Source organism: Globicephala melas, chromosome 1 (assembly GCF_963455315.2).
Source record: "Globicephala melas chromosome 1, mGloMel1.2, whole genome shotgun sequence".
Lineage (NCBI taxonomy): Eukaryota > Metazoa > Chordata > Mammalia > Artiodactyla > Delphinidae > Globicephala > Globicephala melas.
The window spans coordinates 153560462-153585880 of NC_083314.1; the positions used below are offsets into that span (position 1 = coordinate 153560462).

Here is a 25419-nt window from a genome sequence, read left to right on the forward strand (position 1 = left end):
CAAGGGGGCCACCCTAGGGTTGCACAGGTTAACTGAGGCTGGGGCGGTGCTGGGAAGCCTGCAGGGAAGAAGGGCTCTGGGGAGTCCTTGGGGGGTTGGAGTAGTTGCTCTAACCATACTCAGGTAGTGAGTTTCCTGTTGCTGGAGGGATCCAGGCAGAAATAATAATTCAGAAGATAATTGTTCTTGAGTGCTTTTTATGTGGCAGTCACTAGCCTAAGTACTTTACATGAATTATCACATTTAATTCTCATACTAACTTTACAAAGAAGGTATTTTATTATTCCCACTTTACAGATAAGGAAACTAAGGCACAGAGAGGGTCCATTGCTTGCCCAATTTCTTGTAGACAGCAGGTGGCATATCTCAGGGTTTGTGATTTATTGATTGACTGATCCACTCATTCATTCAGGTATTTATTGAGGTTCTACCATTTGCAAGGCACAGTTTTAGGGACTGGGGGTGCAGTGGTGAACCACCAGCCAAGTTCCCTATTTCCAAGTAACTTACATTTTTCTGGAGGAGGGGAAGTTACAATAAACAAGTAAACATATAAATATGTAATATAATTTCAGAGAGTGAAAAGCACTACAAAGAAAAGTAAAGCAGACAAGGGGAGAGAGGAGGGAGGATGGTTGGAGGAGGTCTTTCTGTGTGGGTGACATGGGAAAATTTAAGATGTCCTTACCCCGCTCCCTTCCTCCCTTCCTTTCTTCCTTCTTTCCTTTCATCAGCAAACTTTTACTAAGCACCTACTGTATACCAGGGCTTGGAAGAGCTCCCAGTCTGTGGGTTAAAATAGAGTGTGATAGTAAAGCCCAGGGCCCTGTGGGAGCACAAAAGAGGGACAGTGGCCCTATGTGGGATGGGGGTGAGAGGGGTTAGGGAACAGGGAACATTTCCATTGTATCTCCAAGTTTACAGTGGACAAAGCCTCTTTTCTACATTTCAGGGTCTCATTTTCCATTCAAGGAAGTCATTCCCCCAAGGTGTGTTAAGGGTGTTAGGTCTGCAAGAGGTCCTTAGAGAAAAGGGACACCTCTATCTACTAAGGATTGGCACCTCGCTTCCTTCAGGTCTGGACTCAGCTGTCTGCTTTTCAGTAAAGCTTTCCCTGCCCTCTGTCTGAAATGGCAAACCCCCACTGCCACCATTAATGCTTCCTGTTCCCCTTCCTGCTTTATTTTTTTCCTTAGCATGAATCACTATTTAAGATACCATTGCATTTTAATTATTTGTCTTGTTTATTGCCTCTCTCCCCCACTATATTGTCAATTTCACAAGGGTAGGAATTTCTGCCTATAGTCACAGTACCTGGAACATAGTAGCCTTTCAATAAATATTTATTGAAAGACAGTAAGGAGAGAAAGAGGAAAGGAAGGAAGGAAGGAAGGAAGGGAGGAAGGAAATAAGGGAGAAAAGAAGAGATGGAGGGGGGTGAAAGCACCTGCTCGGCTTGCTGAGGCACCCCTTTCCCCTTTGCGAGTAGAGCCATGTGGCTGACAGGGTCTTGGTGCTCCAGCCAGGTGTCAGGCCTGAGCCTTTCAGGTGGGAGAGCCGAGTTCAGGACATTGGTCCACCAGAGACCTCCTGGCCCCTCGTAATATCAATCGGCGAGAGCTCTCCCAGAGACCTCAGTCTCAATGCTAAGACCCAGCTCCACTCAATGACCATCAAGCTCCAATGTTGGACACCCCATGTCAAACAACTAGCAAGACAGGAACAGAACCCCACCCAATATCAGAGAGGCTGCCTAAAAACATAATAAGTTGACACCCCAAAACACACCACGAGACGCTGTCCTGCAGACCTGAAAGACAAGATCCAGCCTCATCCTCCAGAACACAGGCACCAGTCCCCTGCACCAGGAAGCCTACACAACCCACTGAACCAACTTTACCCACTGGGGGCAGACACCAAAAACAACGGGAATTTCGAACCTGCAGGCTGTGAAAAGTAGACCCCGAACCCAGCAAAATGAGAAGACAGAAAAATACACAGCAGATGAAAGAGCAAGGTAAAAACCCACCAGACCAAACAAATGAAGAGGAAATAGGCAGTCTTCCTGAAAAAGAATTCAGAGTAATAATAGTAAAGATGATCCCAAATCTTGGAAACAGAATGGAGAAAATGTAAGAAACATGTAACAAGGACCTAGAAGAACTAAAGAGCAAACAAACAATGATGTACAACACAATAAATGAAATTAAAAATTCTCTAGAGGGAATCAATAGCAGAATAACTGAGGCAGAAGAAAGGATAAGTGACCTGGAAGATAAAATAGTGGAAATAACTACCACAGAGCAGAAAAAAAAAAAAAATGAAAAGAATTGAGGACAGTCTCAGAGACCTCTGGGACAACATGAAATGCACCAACATTCAAATTATAGGAGTCCCAGAAGAAGAAGAGAAAAAGGAAAGGACTGAGAAAATATTTGAAGAGATTATAGTTGAAAACTTCCCTAGTATGGGAAAGGAAATAGTCTATCAAGTCCAGGGAGCACAGAGAGTCCCATACAGGAAAAATCCAAGGAGAAACATGCCAAGACACATATTAATCAACCATCAAAAATTAAATACAAAGCAAAAAAATTAAAAGCAGCAAGGGAAAAGCAACAAATAATATACAAGGAGATCCCCATAAGGTTAACAGCTGATCTTTCAGCAGAAACTCTGCAAGCCAGAAGGCAGTGGCAGGACATATTTAAAGTGATGAAAGGGAAAATCCTACAACCAAGATTACTCTATCTAGCAAGGATCCCATTGAGATTCGACAGAGAAATTAAAAACTTTACAGACAAGCAAAACCTAAGAGAATTCAGCACCACCAAAGCAGCTTTACAACAAATGCTAAAGGAACTTCTCTAGGCAGGAAATACAAGAGAAGGAAAAGAACTACAATAACAAACCCAAAACAGTTAAGAAAATGGTAATAAGAACATACATATCGATAATTACCTTAAATGTAAATGGATTAAATGCTCCAACCAAAAGATATAGACTGGATGAATGGATACAAAAACAAGACCTGTATATATGCTGCTTACAAGAGATCCACTTCAGACCTAGGAACATGTACAGACTGAAAGTGAGGGGATGGAGAAAGATATTCCATGCAAATAGAAATCAAAAGAAAGCTGGAGTAGCAATTCTCATATAAGACAAAATGGACTTTAAAATAAAGACTATTACAAGAGACAAAGAAGGACACTACATAATGATCAAGGGATCAATCCAAGAAGATATAACAATTGTAAATATTTATGCACCCAATATAGGAGCACCTCAATACATAAGGCAAATGCTAACAGCCATAAAAGGGGAAATTGACAGTAACACAATCATAGTAGGGGACTTTAACACCTCACTTTCACCAATGGAAGGATCACCCAGAATGAAAATAAATAAGGAAACCCAAGCTTTAAATGATACATTAAACAAGATGGACTTAATTGATATTTATAGGACATTCCATCCAAAAACAACAGAATACACCTTCTTCTCAAGTGCTCGTGGAACATTCTCCAGGATGGATCATATCGTGGGTCAGAAATCAAGCCTTGATAAATTTAAGAAAATTGAAATTGTATCAAGTACCTTTTCTGACCACAATGCTGTAAGACTAGACATCAATACAGGAAAAAAACTGTAAAAAATACAAATACATGGAGGCTAAACAGTACATTACTAAATAACCAAGAGATCACTGAAGAAATCAAAGAGGAAATTAAAAAATACCTAGAGGGCTTCCCTGGTGGCGCAGTGGTTGAGAGTCTGTCTGCCGATGCAGGGGACACGGGTTTGTGCCCTGGTCTGGGAGGATCACACATGCTGCAGAGTGGCTGGGCCCGTGAGCCATGGCCACTGAGCCTGCGCGTCCGGAGCCTGTGCTCCACAACGGAGAGGCTGCGGCAGTGAGAGGCCTGCATACCGCAAAAAAAAAAACCCCAAACCTAGAAACAAATGACAATGAAAACACGACGACCCAAAACCTATGGGATGCAGGAAAAGCAGTTCTAACAGGGAAGTTTATAGCAATACAATCCTACCTCAAGAAACAAGAAAAATCTCAAGCAACCTAACCTTACAGCATAAGCAATTAGAGAAAGAAGAACAAAAAAACCCCAAAGTTAGCAGAAGGAAAGAAATCATAAAGATCAGATCAGAAATAAATGAAAAAGAAATGAAGGAAACAATAGCAAAGATCAATAAAACTAAAAGCCGGTTCTTTGAGAAGATAAATAAAATTGATAAACCATTAGCCAGACTCATCAAGATAAAAAGGGAAAAGACTCAAATCAATACAATTAGAAATGAAAAAGGAGAAGTAACAACTGACACTGCAGAAATACAAAGGATCATGAGAGATTACTACAAGCAACTATATGCCAATAAAATGGACAACCTGGAAGAAATGGACAAATTCTTACAAAAGCACAACCTTCCGAGACTGAACCAGGAAGAAATAGAAAATAAAACAGACCAATCACAAGCACTGAAATTCAGACTGTGATTAAAAGTCTTCCACAAAACAAAAGCCCAGGACCAGATGGCTTCACAGGCGAATCCTATCAAACATTTAGAAAGGAGCTAACACCTATCCTTTTCAAACTCTTCCAAAATATAGCAGAGGGAGGAACACTCCCAAACTCATTCTACGAGGCCACCGTCACCCTATACCAAAACCAGACAAAGATGCCACAAAGAAAGAAAACTACAGGCCAGTATCAGTAATGAACCTAGATGCAAAAATCCTCAACAAAATACTAGCAAACAGGGATTCCCTGGTGGTGCAGTGGTTGAGAGTCTGCCTGCCGATGCAGGGGACACGGGTTCGTGCCCCGGTCCGGGAGGATCCCACATGCTGCAGAGCGGCTGGGCCCATGAGCCATGGCCGCTGAGCCTGCGCATCTGGAGCCTGTGCTCCGCAACAGGACAGGCCACAAGAGTGAGATGCCCGCGTACTGCAAAAAAAAAGAAAACAAAAAAAACCTAGCAAACAGAATCCAACAGTGCATTAAAAGTATCATACAGCATGATCAAGTGGGGATTATCCCAGGAATGCAAGGATTCTTCAATATATGCAGATCAATCAATGTGAAAAACCATATTAACAAACTGAAGGAGAAAAACCGTATTATCATCTCAATAGATGCAGAAAAAGCTTTCAACAAAATTCAACACCCATTTATGATAAAAACCCTCCAGAAAGTAGGCATAGAGGGAAATTACCTCAGCATAATAAAGGCCATATATGACAAACCCAGAGCCAACATCATTCTCAATGGTGAAAAACTGAAACCATTTCTACTAAGATCAGGAACAAGACAAGGTTGCCCACTCTCACCACTCTTATTCAACATAGTTTTGGAAGTTTTAGCCACAGCAATCAGAGAGGAAAAAGAAATAAAAAGAATCCACATCGGAAAAGAAGAAGTAAAACCGTTACTGTTTGCAGATGACATGATAGTATACATAGAGAATCCTAAAGATGCTACCAGAAAACTACTAGAGCTAATCAATGAATTTGGTAAAGTAGCAGGATACAAAATTAATGCAGTCTCTTGCATTCCTTTATGCTAATGATGAAATATCTAAAAGAGAAATTAAGGAAACACTCCCATTTACCGTTGCAACAAAAAGAATAAAATACCTAAGAATAAACCTACCTAAGGAGACAAAAGACCTGTATGCGGAAAACTATAAGACACTGATGAAAGAAATTAAAGATGATACATACAGATGGAGAGATATACCATGTTCTTGGATTGGAAGAATCAACATTGTGAAAATGACTCTACTACCCAAAGCAATCTACAGATTCAGTGCAATCCCTATCAAACTACCAATGGCAATTTTCACAGAACTAGAACAAAAAATTTCACAATTTGTATGGAAACACAAAAGATCCCAAATAGCCAAAGCAATCTTGAGAAAGAAAAACGGAGCTGGAGGAATCAGGCTCCTTGAATCCAGACTGTACTACAAAGCTACAGTAATCAAGACAGTATGGTACTGGCACAAAAACAGAAATATAGATCAGTGGAACAGGATAGAAAGCCCAGAGATAAACCCACGCACATATGGTCACCTTATCTTTGATAAAGGAGGCAAGAATATACAATGGAGAAAAGACAGCCTCTTCAATAAGTGCTGCTGGGAAAACTGGACAGCTAAATGTAAAAGAATGAAATTAGAACACTCCCTAACACCATACACAAAAATAAACTCAAAGTGGATTAAAGACCTAAATATAAGGCCAGACACTATAAAACTCTTAGAGGAAAACATAGGCAGAGCACTCTCTGACATAAATCACAGCAAGATCCTTTTTGACCCACCTCCTAGAGAAATGGAAATAAAAACAAAAGTAAAGAAATGGGACCTAATGAAACTTAAAAGCTTTTGCACAGCAAAGGAAACCATAAAGAAGACGAAAAGACAACTCTCAGAATGGGAGAAAATATTTGCAAACAAAGCAGCTGGCAAAGGATTAATCTCCAAAATATACAAGCAGCTCAACAACTAAAAAACAAACAACCCTATCCAAAAATGGGCAGAAGACCTAAATAAACATTTCTCCAAAGAAGATATACAGATTGCCAACAAACACATGAAAGGATGCCTAACATCACTAATCATTAGAGAAATGCAAATCAAAACTACAATGAGGTATCACCTCACACCAGTCAGAATGGCCATCATCAAAAAATCTACAAACAATAAATGCTGGAGAGGGTGTGGAGAAAAGGGAACACTCTTGCACTGCTGGTGGGAATGTGAATTGATACAGCCACTGAGGAGAACAGTATGCAGGTTCCTTAAAAATCTAAACATAGAACTACCATACGACCCAGCAATCCCACTACTGGGCATATACCCTGAGAAAACCGTAATTCAAAAAGAGTCATGTACCACAAAGTTCACTGCAGCTCTATTTACAATGGCCAGGACATGGAAGCAACCTAAGTTTTCATCGACAGATGAATGGATAAAGAAGATGTGGCACATATATACAATGGAATATTACTCAGCCATAAAAAGAAACGAAATTGAGCTATTTGTAGTGAGGTGGATGGACCTAGAGTCTGTCATACAGAGTGAAGTAAGTCAGAAAGAGAAAGACAAATACCGTATGCTAACACATATATATGAAATCTAAAGAAAAAAATGGTTCTGAAGAACCTAGGGGCAGGACAGGAATAAAGATGCATACGTAGAGAATGGACTTGAGGACATGGGGAGGGCGAAGGGTAAGCAGGGATGAAGTGAGACAGTGGCATGGACATGTATACACTACCAAATGTAAAATAGCTGGTGGGAAGCAGCCGCAGAGCACAGGGAGATCAGCTCGGTGCTTTGAGTCCACCTAGAGGGGTGGGCTAGGGAGGGTGGGAGGGAGACGCAAGAGGGAGGAGATATGGGGATATATGTATATGTATAGCTGATTCACTTTGTTATACAGCAGAAACTAGCACAGCATTGTAAAGCAATTATACTCCAATAAAGATGTTAAAAAAAAAAAAAAAAGAAGAAGAGGAAGAGATGGAGGGGGGAAGGGCCAGCTAGAGCCTGTCCCAAGTTGTCCTGTGAAGCGTCTGTCAAAACTCTGGGCTGCTTGGCCCCCCAGATGGCAACTTACTTGTGGCACCTTCCGTTTCTATGCCTCCCAATGTTGGTTCAAAGGGCCCTGAAATGTAGAAAAGAGGCTTTGTCCACTGTAAGCTCAGCGACCATGTTTTCCTGTTCCTTAACCCCTCTCACCCTCATCCCACATATGTGGTTAGCTGTGAAGACCCAGTGTATGTTCACAAGTTTCCACAAAGAACTCAGTGGCTGTGTGAGAAGCTGAAGGGTCCTTTCCCATGTTTTTGTGGTCGAGCAGAGATGGGCTTTCCAATGTAATGCTTTTCTGTGACAACTTCCTTTTGTCACTGCAATTCTATTTCAGGCAGAGGAATACGCCATGAGAGCCCTGGATCTAGCCAAAGAACAGCAGCTCAGTGTCCATGAACAAAACACCATTCAAGACTTACTAAATCTCATCTCAGCTGAGGAAGCTCATTCCATTACTTGGTGACCCAAGAGCTCTGCATCATGGACTACTGAGCATCTAATGTATTCCAGCATTGCACAGCTGCTTTGAGGTGCTATGAATTGCTGAAGTGCCCACCCTCTTCCCCTGGGATTGCGCTCATAGCTGTGTTTTTATCGTTTCACAGCATATGTTGGGGAATATAGAGCTTTTGGCACAGAAATCAGTAAAACTCTTGTTTATCATGACTTTGCACGACTTTGAATAACGTGTTATCAGTTCACTAACAAGGTATTTATAATTAAACTGCAAATAGTTTATCCTATTTCTCAGAGGTCTCCCGGTGATGCATTCTTCATAGATCTTTGCCAAAGAAAGGGGTAGGGAATAGAGCTATACTGGAGTAAAGTTTCTCTATTCTACTGTGATTAAGTTAGCATTAATCTGAGGTAGATTGTGATTAAAATGCCCATTATAATTCCTAGAGCAATCGCTAAGAAAAGTAATCTAAAAAACAGTTAAAATCAACAAGGAAATTAAAATGGTACACTAGAAAAGATCCACTTAATGCAAAAGAAGGCAGTAAAGGAGGAATGGAGGAACAAAAAGATGTGAGACATATAGAAAACAAATAGCAAAATGCAGACATAAATTGTAGGCCTTTGCCAGAAAAGGCCCCTGGGCCTTTCAAGGAGCTCCACTATGGATTGGCCGAGTTACCATTCCACATTGGTGTCTCTTTTCTCAGACAATTATTTGGAGGGGATGTGAGCCATCTATACTGTCTAGGGGGGAAGTACTCTGGAAGGTCCCCTGTGATGTAGGGGACAGAGTGTAGGCATTGGAGCAGACATGCCTGGGTTCAAGTCCCAGCTTTCTGAGGTAACAGCTCTGTGACCTTGATTCACCGCCTCCCACCCCTCCACACACACCCAACCTCCTCATTATGTTCTAAAATGGCCCAGGTGTGGCCATGGCTGTGTCAGCTAGTACCATCGAGGACTCTGGTCATTTAGTGCCTCCTTTTTTTCTCCAGACTCGCTAAGCAGCCTGCCCATGACCACTTTGCTTCCTGGGTAGATCTGTACCAGGGAGAGGTTATGCAAATCAAGGACCTGTTGGAGAGTTTTATGTTCCTGACATATTATTTCCCTCAGGCCCATATAATAAAAATATGTCAGATGGCCACCCTGCACCTTCAGGTCTAGGTAAAATCCGCTTGGGGCACTCTTACGCTTCTGCAAGATGGCTATGAAATCCCAGGGCCTTACTTTTCTGTCTCTCACTTCAGTTTTTAGCTTCAATTATCAATACTCTGTCACTCTCCACATCTTGTCTTGTAGCTGTTTTTTTGTCTCTTTAGGGACACATCCCTTCTTGATTCTCACCTGCTAACCCCAGATATGAGCCAGCTCTTTCAAATAGATGTTGAATGAAGATTGGAGGAGTGAGGAGAAGAATGAATGGCAGATAATTTAAAAGAAAATATTAGAACTTCCTTATTCAAAAAGTCCTTCAAAGTCCATTTCATTAAACTCTAGTTCTCTTCTCTACCATAGCCATTGGCCCCTTTCTCTTTTTCCCCCCTCCCTTATCTGTTTTCTGTTCTCTCCACCCCTGAATTCTTGCTCATGACTCCTTCCCCATTGAGTATATTTATAAAATTACTGTTTCACTTTATTGTTCCTATTGACTGATTTTCCTCTTGGTTATGGCTCATAATTTTCTGCTTTTTCACATCATGTCTAGAAATTTAATTTTCAGTCTTTCTGCTTTTCTAACACTTGCATTAAGGCTATAAATTTTCCTCTAAATGCTGCTTTCATTGATACCACATATTACGAAATGCATATTTATTATCATTTGCTCTAAATATTTCTTAATTTTTTATGACTCATGAGTGATTTAGAAGTATGATTCTTAATTTCTTTCTTTCTTTTTTTTTTTTTTTGTGGTACGCGGGTCTCTCACTGCTGCGGCCTCTCCTGTTGCGGAGCACAGGCTCCGGATGCGCAGGCTCAGCGGCCATGGCTCATGGGCCCAGCCGCTCCGCGGCATGTGGGATCTTCCCGGACTGGGGCAAGAACCCGTGTCCCCTGCATCGGCAGGCAGACTCTCAACCACTGCGCCGCCAGGGAAGCCCTTAAATCTATAATTTTGTGCCTTTTATTTGTACTGCACTTTCTTTTTTCCCTCTTCTTTCTTCTAGATTGATTATGTATTTTTTCTCATTCCATTTTCTACCCCGTCTGCTAGTTTGTAGGTTACACACTGTGTTTCTATTCTTTAAGTGATTACTCCGGAAATTCAAATATTCATTCCTAACATCAACGTCTAAAGTTATTCAGGATGTTTACCCTCATCCTGGACTGTACAAGGGCTTTAAAATTTTTAAATTCCATTTGCTTCCCCCTAACTTATATATTGTTACTGTTATTTATTTCAAGTATATCTTAAACCCACAAATCACAATTATTATTATTTTATAAAGTCATTATTATTTTATAAAGTCATCATATTCCTTCTTGCTTTTCACACCCTCTATCTGGGTTCACATTACTGATAAATCCTTTAGTATTTCCTATGGTGAGGGTTTGCTGATGGCAAATACTCAGATTTTCTTTCTTTCACTAATTTGATTATGTTTTATTTTGCCCTCTTTTTTTGACTCACCAATGAAAATGTATCTCACTTTCATACATGATACAGTGATGCAGGACATAATCTCAATTCTGAAGATCTCTGTGAGATGTGATTTACTTGACCTAAAAAGGTATATGCAGATTCAAGAAAACCAGGAATTCTTGGGAGATAAGAACATCTCTTATCATTCTACCAGGTAACCTTTCCTAAGCATCTTCAGCAGAATTTGCAGGTGTGGAGCTGAGGGATCATCTCTGAAAGTCTTGGCTAAATTTTTTCTACTAGCAAGCACATAGCAGTGTTACAAATTATATCATGTTGTCTATGAACATTTATTTAACAAAAATTCACATTGAGTAGTTGCTCTGTGTACCAACTCTCCAATGTTTTATCATTGCACAACTTTGGACCTGTGCTGTGCCATAGGTCCTCAGATGACCAAGATTAGAACCAAGGTGGTCTACCACCACTAGGTCCTACTATAGATATATATCATGAAAGTGAGGTTTCTGTATTCACGATGGCTCTATGAAGCATAATATCTCTCAAGAACAAGAGGCCAAACAAAACACACATCTGGCAAAGTAGATGCTTCAGAAAAGATGATGAAGCATTACTTGAATGACAAACCATATCATCATTTTGTTTGCTAGAAAAAGTACATTTTTCCTGATATTCATCAAGATTGATGGTGATGAGTTGGAGATAAATATTTTATTTAACCTATATGCTCACACAGACACAGTTTCAATAGTTAATAAATACTTAAATAAACAGCAGCAGGTTTGAAAAGCATATAAGCAAGGTTACTATTGAGATCAGGATATAAAACCAAGATGATATATTATAAATGTTGTCCCTTGCTTGCGAACCTTTCTAAGGAGTGCAGAAACAGTCCTAGTGATCAAGGGAGAAAAGCTTTCAATGAAAAAAGACCATTCAGAGTTTGAAAGTCATGTTTCACCACAAGAAACAATACTGGGTGTGAGGGATAAGGAAGATAGCAGCCAAAGAATGACTCCTGAAGTGTGTTTTCTTTCCTTATGGTTTGAGCAAGTGGTTGGCATTGTGCCCTCAGGTGAGGAGGTCCTGGAAGAGGAGGGAGTCTGCGGGAGAGAGAGGAATGTGAATTCAGATTGGGGCGTGGTGAGTTTAAGATACTTGTGAGACATTTGAGGGGAGATGAAAAGGCAGGCAACTGCACAGGCAATCTGACATTAAGAAAAGAACCCTGAGTTCGAGAGATAAATTTGAGAGCATCGTGTAGGTTGTAATTAATACTGTGGAAACAAAGGAGATCACCTAGGGAATAGAAGAGAGATAAAAAGAAGGGAAGAGAGCCCCAGGAAATGCCCTGAAACAGAATGTTTAATAGAGAAGAGGGGAACCCAGCAGACGAGGGTGACATAATTTCAGATTTATTCAGAGTATTCATACAAAGGATTCCCATATATCTTTCAACCAGATTCCCCAGATGTTAACATTTTACCATATTTGCCTCATCATTTTCTCTATATAGATACCCATTATTTTCTGAACCATTTGAAAGAAAGTTGCAAACACTATGCCCCTTTATCCCTCAATATTTAATGTGGTTCTTCTAAAAACAAGGAAATTCTTACATATTCTCACCAGTACAATCATCGAAATCAGGGAACTAGGGACTTCCCTGGTGGAGCAGTGGTTAAGAATCCTCCTGCCAATTCAGGGACACGGGTTCGAGCCATGGTCCGGGAAGATCCCACATGCCGCGGAGCAACTAAGCCCATGCGCCACAAGTACTGAGCCTGCGCTCTGGAGTCCGCGAGCCACAACTACTGAGCCCGCGAGCCACAACTACTGAAGCCGCCGTGCCTAGAGCCCATGCTCCGCAACAAGAGAAGCCACCGCAGTGAGAAGCCCCCGCACTGCAACAAAGAGTAGCCCCTGCTTACCGCAACTAGAGGAAGCCCGCGTGCAGCAACAAAGACCCAACACAGCCAAAAATAAATAAATAAATATTTTTTTTAAAAAAGGAAATTAATCATTGATAGGATGCGATCAAACAATGAAATACAGACTTTAGTTCAGATATCACCAATTGTCATAATGATGTTCTTTAGAGCAAAAGAACATCCCTGAGCAAGCAGTGCATTCAGTTGCTGTCTCTTTAGGCCTTTAAATGTGACATAGTGTCCTGCTACTCAAATCTTCTCTGACTTAGAAATTCAGCCAAACTTTTCCAACAAATGAAGAAGCCAAGGCCTTTGGGAGCTCTGAAGAGCTGTGACTCACTGAGGTACAGTAGATCCGAGGCCGGTGGAAGAGCCACAATCCTTGGGGGAAGGCTCTTCCCTGATTGAGGGAATTCCTGCAGTGAAAAACGCAGCTGCAGGAAAAGCAGTGAAATGGGAACCAGCATGACAGCCAGGTGGGTGTCGGCAGCATGAAGCTGGGATCGTTTCGGAGGATGACCGTGGAACCCTGGAAAACAGAAGAGGAAGTCTCATAGGCTTATTCCTTGGGGAGAGGAAATCCCAAGGTCTAGCAACTGGGGACGGTGTCTGTAGCCAGCCTAAAGATCTTTCTACTGGTGCCCTGTCAGCATGGTTGCTGACAGTCAGGATGGTGGGGAAGCAGTCACCACCCTTCTCAAAGGACCTCGGGCCCCACCAAACACACTGGTCTACGATGCAGTTCTTTTGGGACAACTGGGGGAAGTGTATATGAACTGGGAATTAGAATTAATAGTAGTTAATTTTGTTATACGTGGTAAAGGCATAAGGAAATCTCTTTTTAAAATGAGATGCCTGCTGAAGTATGCAGGGGAGAAAAGATACGGTGTGCGGAAATTGTTTTTAAATGCTTAAGAAGAAGTAGGTAGATGCAGTAAAAATAGAAAATTTCGATAATTTAAAATTTGAGGACTTTACTAAACCATCCTCTCGACTTTTGTGTAGTTTGCAGAATTTCATATACCAATAGAATAAAAAAGAAATACAGGTCACACTCCCCAGTGTTTGGGTTGAAGGACAGTATGAGCGGTACAACAGAGTAGCATCCCTGGTTGCAACAAAGCAGCGTTATCCCTGTGACTCTCTGACCTCAGGGTGGGCTCCCTGACCCTCACAAGTTGAGGAACAGCCTTTGTTCAAGGGTCTCAGGCCTGGTGCCGATCGGAGTTAGTTCCTAAAGGCCTTAGCACTGCTTCTCCCAGGAAGCCTTTTGAAATGTCATGCAGACAAAGTCGAATGGCTCTTCCGGTGCGGACCCAAATCTTTCCAGTCCCCTGGGATCCTTCCTGCACCACACAGCCATTCTTACACGCAGCAAGCTCTCACTTGCTATTTGAATCTTCATTGTGAAGTCAGTCCGGGAGAGCATGTTGAGCAGGCCCACGACAAGCTCATACCATCTGCATTAGTATTTTCCTCCATCGTCTTGACAGTTGAGAGTTGGCAATATTACAATTCAGACAGCACTCTGCATTTGAAAGGAAAATTATGGTTTTTCAGAATGCAGCTGGTGTGCAAGTGAATAGGATGAAGTTTCTATGAAGACTTTTCCTCATTTTATGATATGAAGATAATAAAATGTAGATTCAGCGTGATACTTACTGAAAAAGAACCACCAAAAGGGACAGAGTTTGGGGGACAAAGGCAAACAACGCATTCTGTTCCATGGTAATAATTTTAATAAAAAGCAAAACCAGCAAAACAATCATTTAGAAATGATTTCTTCTCTGTGGGAGAAGTTAACATTCTTATTGCTGTTCAAACCACTTGGAAATGAGCTCTTTGGGTGCCTAGTTAAGATATATTCTCCACAGCACGTTTTCAGTTTGCCAATTAGGCAGGAAAAACTACAATTCACTTTCCTGGGGGGAACTTAGCTGAAGTACAGCCCACAGGTGAGACACAGCCTCAAAGATCACTAAGTTTAGGAGCAAACCAAAAAGATTTCTCTTGTGTGAAAACAGAGGAAGACACAACAGGCAGAGAAGCAGTGTTTTCAAGCGTTTTTCTTCAAGTCAGTTCTGCACATTATAATAGGACACTGGCTTCTGAGAAATCCATCACACATGCTACCTCCGTGGAATTGAGATGTTTTAATGCATTGGTGTATCAGTTTCTTTCTTGGTTACCCAGTGGCACTGGTGTGCTTGTAAATGTTTAACAGGTAGCTCTCCAGGGGAGATACTTAGTATATAGTGTTTGCCCATCTCTGTGGGGTAAATATTCCCTCCATGGCTGACTTCAAACTACCATTGTGATGTCACTGAACAATGCAGTTGGGAACAGATGCTCAGTTGCACACAATTATATGGCATTTCCACTGTACAAATACAACAGATGTCAATAACCTCAGGAGCACAGACAATAGTAAAAGGTAATAAAAATAATTAGTAAGTGATAAGTTTTGAATATTTATTTCCTATATTTTTAATATACTTTAATTTTAGGTTTATATAATTTAATTATTTAATTAATTTTTTTTTTTTTTTTTTGCAGTACGCGGGCCTCTCACTATTGTGGCCTCTCCCATTGCGGAGCACAGGCTCCAGACGCGCAGGCTCAGCGGCCATGGCTCACGGGCCCAGCCGCTCCGTGGCATGTGAGATCTTCCCGGAACAGGGCACGAACCCGTGTCCCCTGCATCGGCAGGCGGACTCTCAACCACTGCGCTACCAGGGAAGCCCTATAATTTAATTTTTAATTGTGGCTGCATCTAACAACCAGCCCACAAAATTCCTGAAACTGTAACAATCTGCTCTCATGGGCTGGTCCAAGCCGGCTCCACCACAACACTGGTACTCTGGGGACCTCCAGGTGGGACTAAACAAACCAGCCACCTGCCTGGTCTTGCCTTCACGAAGACCTTTATTAGTTCTAGACTAAGAACCCCAGCTCTCCACTTATAGTAGAGCAGTGTTCCTTCCAAATAGAAGATTCTGGGGGTCCGACTCGGGACAGGCCCAGGACAGCAGAATTTCAGCTGTTTTATTGGCTAGTTCCATCTGCTCTCAGGGCTGTCATCCCTGCCAAGTCCAGATGGTGCTGTTGGGCTATCAGAGTTCCCTGCACAGCTCCGCGCCCCCGCCCCCCAGCCTTCTGCACTCCCCTCACCCTCTGTTTGACAGATTTAATTCAAATCCCTGGCACCTCCTCCTTCCATTTGATGCAAAGCCAGCAAACCTCATACAGGAAGAGCCAGAGAAACCAGGTGCTAAATCATACAAGGTCACGCTGCTCCTCCACTCTCCAGCCTCCCAGGTGTCTGAGGCAGCCTTTCCTCCAGGACTTTTCTAAGCCAGATACACCCCCTATATCTTACACTAGAGCATCACAGAATCTCAGGGATGGATGGGACCTTTCAGTCCTTAAGCCTAAACCGCAGCATGCTTAATCAGCCACCAGTCCTATCCCCTCCCTCCCCCGCATCTCTTTTTCCAGCTGTAAAGCTGCTGTCTGCCAGCTTTTACCCCTTGGCACTGAGCCATGATCACTGGCGGGAGCTGTTGGGGATTGCTGACAGTGGAGAAAGCAAGAGGAAAGGAACCTGCTGAAAGCCAGACTTGTGGTTAAGAGCTTCACATTCAAGATTGTGTTTATTTATCACATTTATAGGTGATGATGCAAAGGTTAAGCAAGATTAAGTGACTTTCCTGAGGTCACATAAGCCATAAGTTATCAAGTCAGGATTTGAACCAGGGCTAACCCAAACTAGCACCATTTACATCAATCCGTGTTGCCTTCCGTAAAGCGTGATGACCCCAACAGCTAGTGGTGATGATGGTGGTTGCCATGCCCGGCTAGGGTAGTGGGAATGAAAAATATATCACCCTAAGGGATGGCACTTGAGTTCTTCTTGGGGAGGGAGTGGTCTTTGCTTAGGAAAATGCCTTTAACAAGCCATCCGTGATAGAAGGTGAAATCTTGAAGGTAGAGGTGTTGGCAGGAATCATATTAGGAAAAGGAATGGCTATGCTGCCGTCCATGAGAACATACGTGGATTTAGTTTGTCCTGAGAAGGGAGTCAGGTACCACATGGAGTGGAAGGTGAATGGATTCCTCTGTAGAGTACAGAAGAACATTTTATGAATGGGGGTACCACGTCTGCATTGCTGCAATGCCTGCATTGCTGCCACGTCTGCGTTGCTGCCACGTCTCCCGTTTCCTCCCACATCACTGGAACACACACAGGCACACGCTCCCACACTGATTCATTTGAATTTTGGTGTGTGTGGAAGTGGGGACAGGAACCGAGCCTGTCTCAGCTGATGCGGTGAAGGGATGAGACATGATTGTTGCTTAAAATGAGGTAGCAGAAGTCTGGAGTCAGCAGTGACTGCTGAGATATAAGCCCCTTAGAAATCACAGAGATCCAAAGGCCCAGTTATCAGACTTCTCTGGATCTCAAGGGGCAGGGGGTCCTCAGCTGACCCATGGGCTACAACAGGGAAGAGTGCCCCTAGTGGCCGGCTGCAAGGGGGATGCACTGTGGAACTGCGAGAGGGAGGAAGCCTTTGACTTTGTGGCTGATTGTAGCTAACATGTGTATCAATCAGGATTCCCCCTCAGGTGTGCCTGACGGAAGACGTTTGGGACCTTCAAGCCCTTGGCCTCCATGGAGGCCCACGAAGGCCTCCGCAAATCCAAGACATTCTGCAGTGAGGGAACATGAACCAAACTGGGGCCAAGGAAGCCTTCAGTCAGCTTGGCAGGGGCCTTCTCTCACATCCCATCACTGATGGTGTAATGTGACGCTATGTGGTCTTGGCTGGTCTACAGGAGGCACAGGCCATGAGCCAGCACACACCAGAAAATCTTATCTAGGCCTCTGGGGCTCTTACCTAAAAGCCATCCAAGAGCTGAATCCTTCACAGCAGGCACCATGTTGATCCAGAGCAGAGGCTCAGCAGAAGGGGGATGGGCACAGGGTGGGTCCAGGATGGCAGCAGTGCTGGACGCCATGGAAGAACAGAGCCACCTCCGGCAGTATGCCACACCGGTTGCGAACCAGACTGCCTGGGTCCCAACCTTGCTGCTGACTAGCTAAGTGACCTTGGCCTCTGGGATTCAGAGTCCCATCTATAAAACAGGGCCTGAACTGATTCCAAAGTGCTGTTATTCCTGTGCCCTCAAATCTGGCTTGACGGGTGACCTTCTTAGGGTTGCCTCAGAGCCCTAGTGAATATGCAATGCCAGAGCAAGACTACCCAACAGTGTTGCGTTGCCAGCACGGGGCCCAGAGCAGTGCCACTGGTCAGCAGGGGAAACGCGCCTGGAGAAGGAAATGGAAAGGCTAGAAGGGACGAGGTTTTCATACTCGGCTGTGTGAGTTTTAGAAGGGAAGGCTGCAGTGTAACCACAGATTTGGAATGGAAGCATAATACGGTTTTAAGAAAGGATTAAGACAACATACGCCTGAGACGGTGGTCTTCCAGGTGACAAGAGTTTAAGCCACGATCTGATCTGAGGAGTCTCAGAAGCGTCATAAACAGCAGCAGGTTTTCTATTAGGCTACAGCGGCAGATCTAGGAACGCTAACTCCAGGGACAGTGACAAGAAGGCTACTGTCAGGGCTCTTCCCAGAAAATCAGCATAGACTGACAGCAGATAGAAGCCTCACCTCCAGGTGCACAGGAAATTATTAGGCTGTTTCACCGACTTTGGACTCACCCTCCGACATGGCTCTGTGACCGCCTGCACATGGTATTCTGGTCATTAACTTCCGGGAGGGTCAGCTGTTACTTGAGTGATCGTGGAACCACCCCCGCCTCCCCCCCAGCTAGCTGCTTCAACCTTCCTCTAATTTACATTCAGAGCTGGTTCTCAAGATCAGCCTTCATCAGGACTTAAAGAAGGGATGAGGTATGTCTTCTTTGGAGAAATGTCTGTTTAGGTCTTCTGCCCATTTTTCGATTGCGTTGTTTGTTTTTCTGATATCGAGCTGCATGAGCTGTTTGTATAGTTTGTCATACAGATGGCCAACAAACACATGAAAAGATGCTCAACATCACTAATTATTAGAGAAATGCAAATGAAAACTACAATGAGGTATCACCTCACACTGGTCAGAATGGCCATCATCAAAAAATGTACAACAACAAATGCTGGAGAGGGTGCAGAGAAAAGGGAACCCTCTTACACTGTTGGTGGGAATGTAAGTTGATACAGCCACTATGGAGAACAGTATGGAGGTTCCTTAAAAAACTAAAAATAGAACTACTATACGACCCAGCAATCCCACTATTGGGCATATATCCTGAGAAAACCATAATTCAAAAAGACACATGCACCCCATTGTTCACTGCAGCACTATTTACAATAGCCAGGACATGGAAGCAACCTAAATGTCCATCAACAGAGGAATGGATAAAGATGTGGTACATATATACAATAGAATATTACTCAGCCATAAAAAGAAATGAAATTGCATCATTTGCAAAGACATGGATGGACCTAGAGACTGTCATACAGAGGGAAGTAAGTCAGAAAGAGAAAAACAAATATATGAACGCATATATGCGGAATCTAGAAAAATGGTACAGATAATCTTATTTGCAAAGCAGAAATAGAGACACAGAGGTAGAGAACAAAGTGGGAAGGGGAGGGTGAGATGAATTGGGAGATTGGGAGATTGGGATCGACATATACACACTACTATGTATAAAACAGATAACTAATGAGAACCTATTGCATAGCACCGGGAACTCTACTCAGTGCTCTGTGGTGACCTAGATGGGAAGGAAATCCAAAAAAGAGGGGATACATGTATACATACGGCTGATTCACTTTGCTGTACATCAGAAACTGACATAGCAGTGTAAAGCAACTATACTCCAATTAAAAAAAAAAAACTTCATGAAAAAAGATGAAAAAAGCGGGGGGGCTTCCCTGGTGGCACAGTGGTTGAGAATCTGCCTGCTAATGCAGGGGACACGGGTTCGAGCCCTGGTCTGGGAAGATCCCACATGCCGCGGAGCAACTAGGCCCGTGAGCCACAACTGCTGAGCCTGCGCATCTGAAGCCTGTGCTCCGCAACAAGAGAGGCCGCGATCGTGAGAGGCCCGCACACTGCGATGAAGAGTGGCCCCCGCTTGCCACAACTAGAGAAAGCCCTCGCACAGAAACGAAGACCCAACACAGCCAAAAATAAATAAATTGTCTTTGAGGTTTAAAAAAATTAATTAATTAATTAATTAATTATTTTAAAAAAGGGGGATGAGGTATGTCTCTCTTACATCCGCTGAGGTGGATGAGAACCCATGCAACTCATTTTCTTTATACAGAATAGTTTTAAAGACCCCTATCTCTATAAGCAATACATATTCACAATTCTTTCATTCAAACAACCCACAGAAGAGCCATTTCTTCCTCCTTCCCACTAGAATTCCAGATGATCCCAACTTATTTCTTCCACTGAAATGTCACAAAACTACCCCAGACCTTCCTCTCCTCTCCTTCCTCCTAGTCCATCCCCAACATTCATGGAATCCCCTCTGAGCTGGGAGAATTGAGTCTGCAATTGTGACACTAATGGCTTAAGATCCACGTATATTGTTGATCAGATCCTCGAGACCTAAAGCCCCAAATCCACCTTCCGGGGGAACCCCATACCCCTCAGCAATCAGACAAACAGCATGAAGACATTTTTCCCAAGTGCAAAGTTATATATATTCTGAGTGACGGAGCTGTTGGCATTGAAGTTCTGACCAGTTTCAAGATGCTACTACCAGACAATGGGAAGACTGCATACAGACACTGCAATTTATGTTACATGAGGAAGACTGTCAGTTGATACACGAGAGTCAAGAGTTTCAGGTTAGAAACGATCCGTCCAGAAGGCTCAATACACTAAGAGCCTTACGTCTTTCAGGTCATAACCCTCTGAGAAGCTGCATCCTTTTTCAGGCCCTCTACCACTGTTTAGTGTGCTAATGCCAAGAACTTTTGGCCTCTTTAACTCCCCCAGAGGAGGGGTGATAGGAAACTGCTAAAAACCAGATGTGGGAGGCGTCCTTCTACCACCTCCCACGCAATGTACAGTTTCATTAATTAACTCCAACCTCAAAACACCCGCCCCAAGAGCTAAATAGAATAGGCATCTCCCCGAGCAGGAGAATGGAAAAATCGAGGCACAGAGTCAACTTGATTGTATAAGGTTAATCAGCTATTTTAGGGGAGAACCAGAACCGGCATCTGGCTCTGTGCCCCATGTTCCTTCCAGCAGGCCCTGTGGGCAGCTGTGACGAGTGTGGCCCAGCCACCTGGCTGAGGCACCCAGGGCCCACAGCCAGTATGGGAAATCCTGGAGGGAGGCTATGATCCAGCTGTGCCCCAGCTCTCTAGACAGGGTTCCAAGCAATGATGCCAATGACGACAGATGTCACTGGCGGCTGGAAAACGGGCCCCCTTTGACAAGTCTGGGAGCACCCTCTAGCTGCTGTGCTCAGCATGGGGCTCACTAGCATCTATTTAGGTAAAGTGGAGAGACTGGGCTTACACTAAACTGTGGGAAGGAGTGAATGCAGCTTCCAGAAAGTCATCACTTGGTTCAGAGGTTTACGTAGAAAGCATCTGGCCAAATCCAACGAGAACAGACCTAGGACCATCCTTCTAAACCCACCCTGAGTGGTAAAGATAAGGTACATGTCTTAACCTATATAAAAGTGAAGGATTATCGTTTTTCAACTGTACAGACACATGACTGGAATTACAGTTCAGTGGCATGCACCCTACGTTGACTGTATTTAAACTACTACTGTGTAGTGCAACATCTCCATTGCATGGTGCCAAACATTTTTCAGTTTCAGTTACTTGGTGAGATCTGATTTTAGCCACAGTATTTTCAAAGCCAATTTCTATTTAAATGTGTTGTGGAAAAAATGTAATAGTTTGACTTTATACACATTTTACATTTACAGCAGAATAAGTACAGGAATTCGTACACCCGAATGGGTGGTGTTGCCTTCAAACTGGTCACGTTGGGAAGATGTATTTTTAGTCCAGGGAAGCTGACCTTACGCATAACATTTCTAGAACCTTCCTTGGAAACTGTCCACTTGTAAGCATCCTTAACATTGATAAGTCTTTGTCTTTTAAGGGTAGATTTATTCTTTTGAGGAATGATATTTTTTAACAGCCAAGGAGCATTAGAAGATAAGTCTGATCAATAAAATGGGTGATGGAGCTCGGGATGAACTCTGGGGAAGGGTGGTGTAAAAAAACGAGGTCTGACTATAAGGTTATGAGGCCTCTTTTCTTGCATGGCTTCAAAGGTAACTCCAAAGAGGAAGTTTAGTGCTCTTGGTACATGCAACATCACAGCTCAAGAGTAAGGTCTCCCAGGGAAATAAGTACAATCATGGTGACTCTTTTTTTTTTTTTTTTTTTTTTGCGGTACGCGGGCCTCTCACTGCTGTAGCCTCTCCCGTTGCGGAGCACAGGCTCCGGACGTGCAGGCTCAGCGTCCATGGCTCACGGGCCCAGCCGCTCCGTGGCATGTGGGATCTTCCCAGACCGGGGCACAAACCCGTGTCCCCCGCATCGGCAGGCGGACTCTCAACCACTGTGCCACCAGGGAAGCCCATGTTGACTCTTGAGTGCATATGTTCTAGTGTATTTGGTTAAAAAGGTAGCCTTGCTCATTTTTGTCATACTTCACAGAAGCAGAAATGAAACACTCCATGTCCGTGACTTCTCCCAAGGGCAGTCTCATCATCTACTGCTGGAAGAGTTAAAATGAAAAGCACTTGGTGTCATGTCTACATTATCCACTCCCCCCACCCCCCATCCCCCCCACCAAATGTGCAATGAGTTATTCCTGATACCTGAGTCTCCCCAGTGTGGAAAAGTGGGTAAGGACAGGTCTCTGGAACCTGGGTAAGACTAGTATGTCAAGGGGATTGGAGTGTTTCCAATGGCTCTAGCTACCCAACAGGCTCACAACACCGACTCATACAAGAAAATCTCCTATAGCTAATTACGTAAAGTTTCAGTGGAAGAGAGGGGGAAATGATTATCTTCCAGTAGCTTTCTAGGATTAAAAACCCACTCGCTTCTAATGTCAAGTGAACAGTCTATTGAAAAGAAGTCCATGGTGTTCTAGTGCATGCTTAAGGAAGAAAGTGTGTGGCCACTAGGTCACTGAAGTGCATTTCCAGCTGAGGCCAAAGGCAGCAAAGGTGCAAGAGGCTGCTGGGGCTGGCGCTAGTTGAAGCAGGATCTATATATTTGGAGTGGCAAAGCAATCTGTAGAAAGCCCCAGTTACAGAGCAGGATGTTTGCCAACGAGTGAAGTCAAAGGACGCTCAATTTCACTTTCTACAAAGTGCTTCATTGAAGATGCTAAGGAGGAAGCTCCCTTTAAAACACCATATCCTGAGTGTCAGAGAAATATGGTCAAGATGGTGATTGATGGGGAGCAGAGACTGATTCGCTAATAGCACTGGGACTGTGTATACTCCGAGCATCTCTCTCTCTCTCTCTCTCTCTCTCTCTCTCTCTCTCACACACACACACACACACACACACACACACACTTAATGAAGAGCACACAACTGCAGTCACATTCCACCTCTTCTGCACGTGCCTCTGTCCGGTGGTTGCTCTTTTGTACAGTATTTCCAGGAGCCGTTGAGTTAATGGGCTCCACTGCTAAAAGCCAGAAGCACAGCACAGAGTCAGCCGTAACATCCAATTGCTTGTAGCAGACATCGGTATCAAATCCATCAGTCGGGATGTTGTTCTCCGTGAGGGTTTTTATATTAGTGTTTATAAAAACCACAAAGCTAGGCCATTTGCTTCCATCATCGTTAGAAAGAATGCTGAGTGCCCAGATGGGATTTCTAGTTTCTGTGCAAATGAAATCATACTAGTCCAGATTTTATTCGCTCAAAACTACTAGGGAAGCAGTAGGATTTGGTTTCAATGCTGCCAAAAAGCAGGAACTCACTGAAGTTTTAATTCTGAAGCAATCCTGGCGTTAATGTTGTAGCCAGGGTCGGGCAGCATGGGGGCCGGGGCCCCCGCTGTGCTTGCTGAGGACCCCCGGGTCTCTCCCAGTTCAGGCTCGCTCTCGCTAGAGGTAGACCCGCTGTTGATGGCGTAGACGCTCTCTGTGACTCCCTGAGCTGAAGCACAGCTGTCTGGCTCTTTCTTCTCCCTGGGACTAGACAGTCCCGGGAGGACAGCCATCTTCCCGGTCTGCCTGCTGGGCAGCAAGGACATGGTGTAGTCTGCAATGACCCCGCCCACATCTAAGTTGCAGGCCTGGTCGAAGGCTAGGAAACCCACGTTGGCGTTTGCTTCGCACACCATAAAGGAGCCATCGTCCATGATGAGGAGGTCGATGCCACAGAAGTCCATGCCCAGGATGTTGGACACCTGGATAGCCAGCTGCTTGCCTTGTTCTGTCAGTGGGCACATGACGCCCACGCCACCTGTGGGGAAAGTGCAGTGATGTAATGGTGACACTGTAACCGAGCAGGACCGTATAAGGCCTTCCCAGAAGAGACCCCTACCCATATCCTCTGCCTGCCCTTTGTCGTAGAAAAACTTTAGTCAAAGAATAAATTTAATCAGAGAAGTGAGAAAATGCGGAAAGAAAGGAAAACAGTCAAGCAAGATAAGATAATAATACTTTAGCCATTAAACAAAGTCAAGGACCTTTAGCTCTTCCTCAAGGACTGCAGTTAATATTCTGAGCCACATCCTGTGAGCTGTTTTGCAGATACTGAAACCCCCAGCAGGTGGAAGAAGTTAAATGTATGCTGCCCACAAGCACGGAGACCCCAGACCGGTTGGAACCAGAAGGTTGATGATGCTGAGAGCCCATTACCTCACCACCAGCCAATCAGAAGAATGTCCACGAGCTGATCACGCCCTGCTCCGTGAACACTATAAGACTCCTCACTACCCCTTCCAGGGCAGGACACACAGTCCTGTGGGCATTAGCCCACTGTGGCCCCCTTTGCCTGGCAAAGCAATAAAGCTATTCCTTTCCATGATACTTCACCAAAACTCTGTCTCTGAGATTTAGTGTGGCCCCAGTGTACGGAGGCCGAATTTTGGCAACAACACCAGGCACCGACCGGACAAATGAGTCAAATGACCCTTCAAGGAAGAGGTGAGGGATGTCGGGGGAGGGCAGCAAGATGGGCATTTTTATTACCAACAAAAGGTCTGGATGGAAATCAGGACACCCTCTGAGAAAGTAATGATTGTTTCTTTCCTAGAGTTTAAAAAATGTTTATATCCTCTGACCCAGTCATCCCACCATGAAGGAAATAATCTTACATATCGGGGAAAAAAGCTTATGCACAAAGATGCTGATGGCCGTCACTTAAAATACTGGAAAGTCAAAATACTGGTACATGGTAGGCACTCGATATTTGTTGATGAGTAAATGAAAAATTATAATCTAATTAGCTCACAGAAGAGGAAAGCAGCATAGTTTACACCCATTACTAAAAATGATAGAGTTCGTGATCACACGGGAAAATACTTAAAAGGATTGAAGGCTGTACAGTATGACCATAATTATGCAAAAAAACATCATCAGAAACGACACCAAAATGTTAACATTGGTTGTCTCTAGATGGCGGGATTAATGACAAATATCGTTTTCTATTTGACTTTGCTGTATTTTCTACACTGAGAATGAATTCCTTTTAGAAATTAGAAGAAACAAAATTATTATTTTCTAAGAAGAGAGAGGCCTGTGAGACAAAAATCTCATACCGAGGTCAGAGAGAG

At 43.6% G+C, this 25419-nt stretch overlaps 2 protein-coding genes across 3 annotated transcripts in view; one reads left to right on the forward strand and one right to left on the reverse strand.

The window, feature by feature from the left end:
• Positions 1-8243, forward strand: part of ZMYND12 (zinc finger MYND-type containing 12) — a 34359-nt gene extending 26116 nt beyond the window's left edge. The window contains exon 8 of the mRNA XM_030867365.2: positions 7956-8243. Within this exon, the coding sequence (XP_030723225.1) occupies positions 7956-8080 (125 nt within the window). The 3' untranslated portion in view covers positions 8081-8243. The remainder of the gene's footprint in view (positions 1-7955) is intronic.
• Positions 8244-13693: 5450 nt separating this feature from the next.
• Positions 13694-25419, reverse strand: part of RIMKLA (ribosomal modification protein rimK like family member A) — a 37934-nt gene continuing 26208 nt past the window's right edge. Inside the window, exons 5-6 of one of the 2 annotated variants that reach the window (XR_011377422.1) lie at positions 23255-24104; positions 13694-22390 (exon numbers count right to left, since the gene is read on the reverse strand). Coding sequence is in view for 1 of the 2 variants with exons in the window: in XM_030867385.3 (XP_030723245.1) it covers positions 23614-24104 (491 nt within the window). In the remaining variant the exon portion in view is untranslated. Of the gene's footprint in view, positions 24105-25419 lie in introns of both variants that reach the window. The other variant, XM_030867385.3, reaches the window with a different exon arrangement.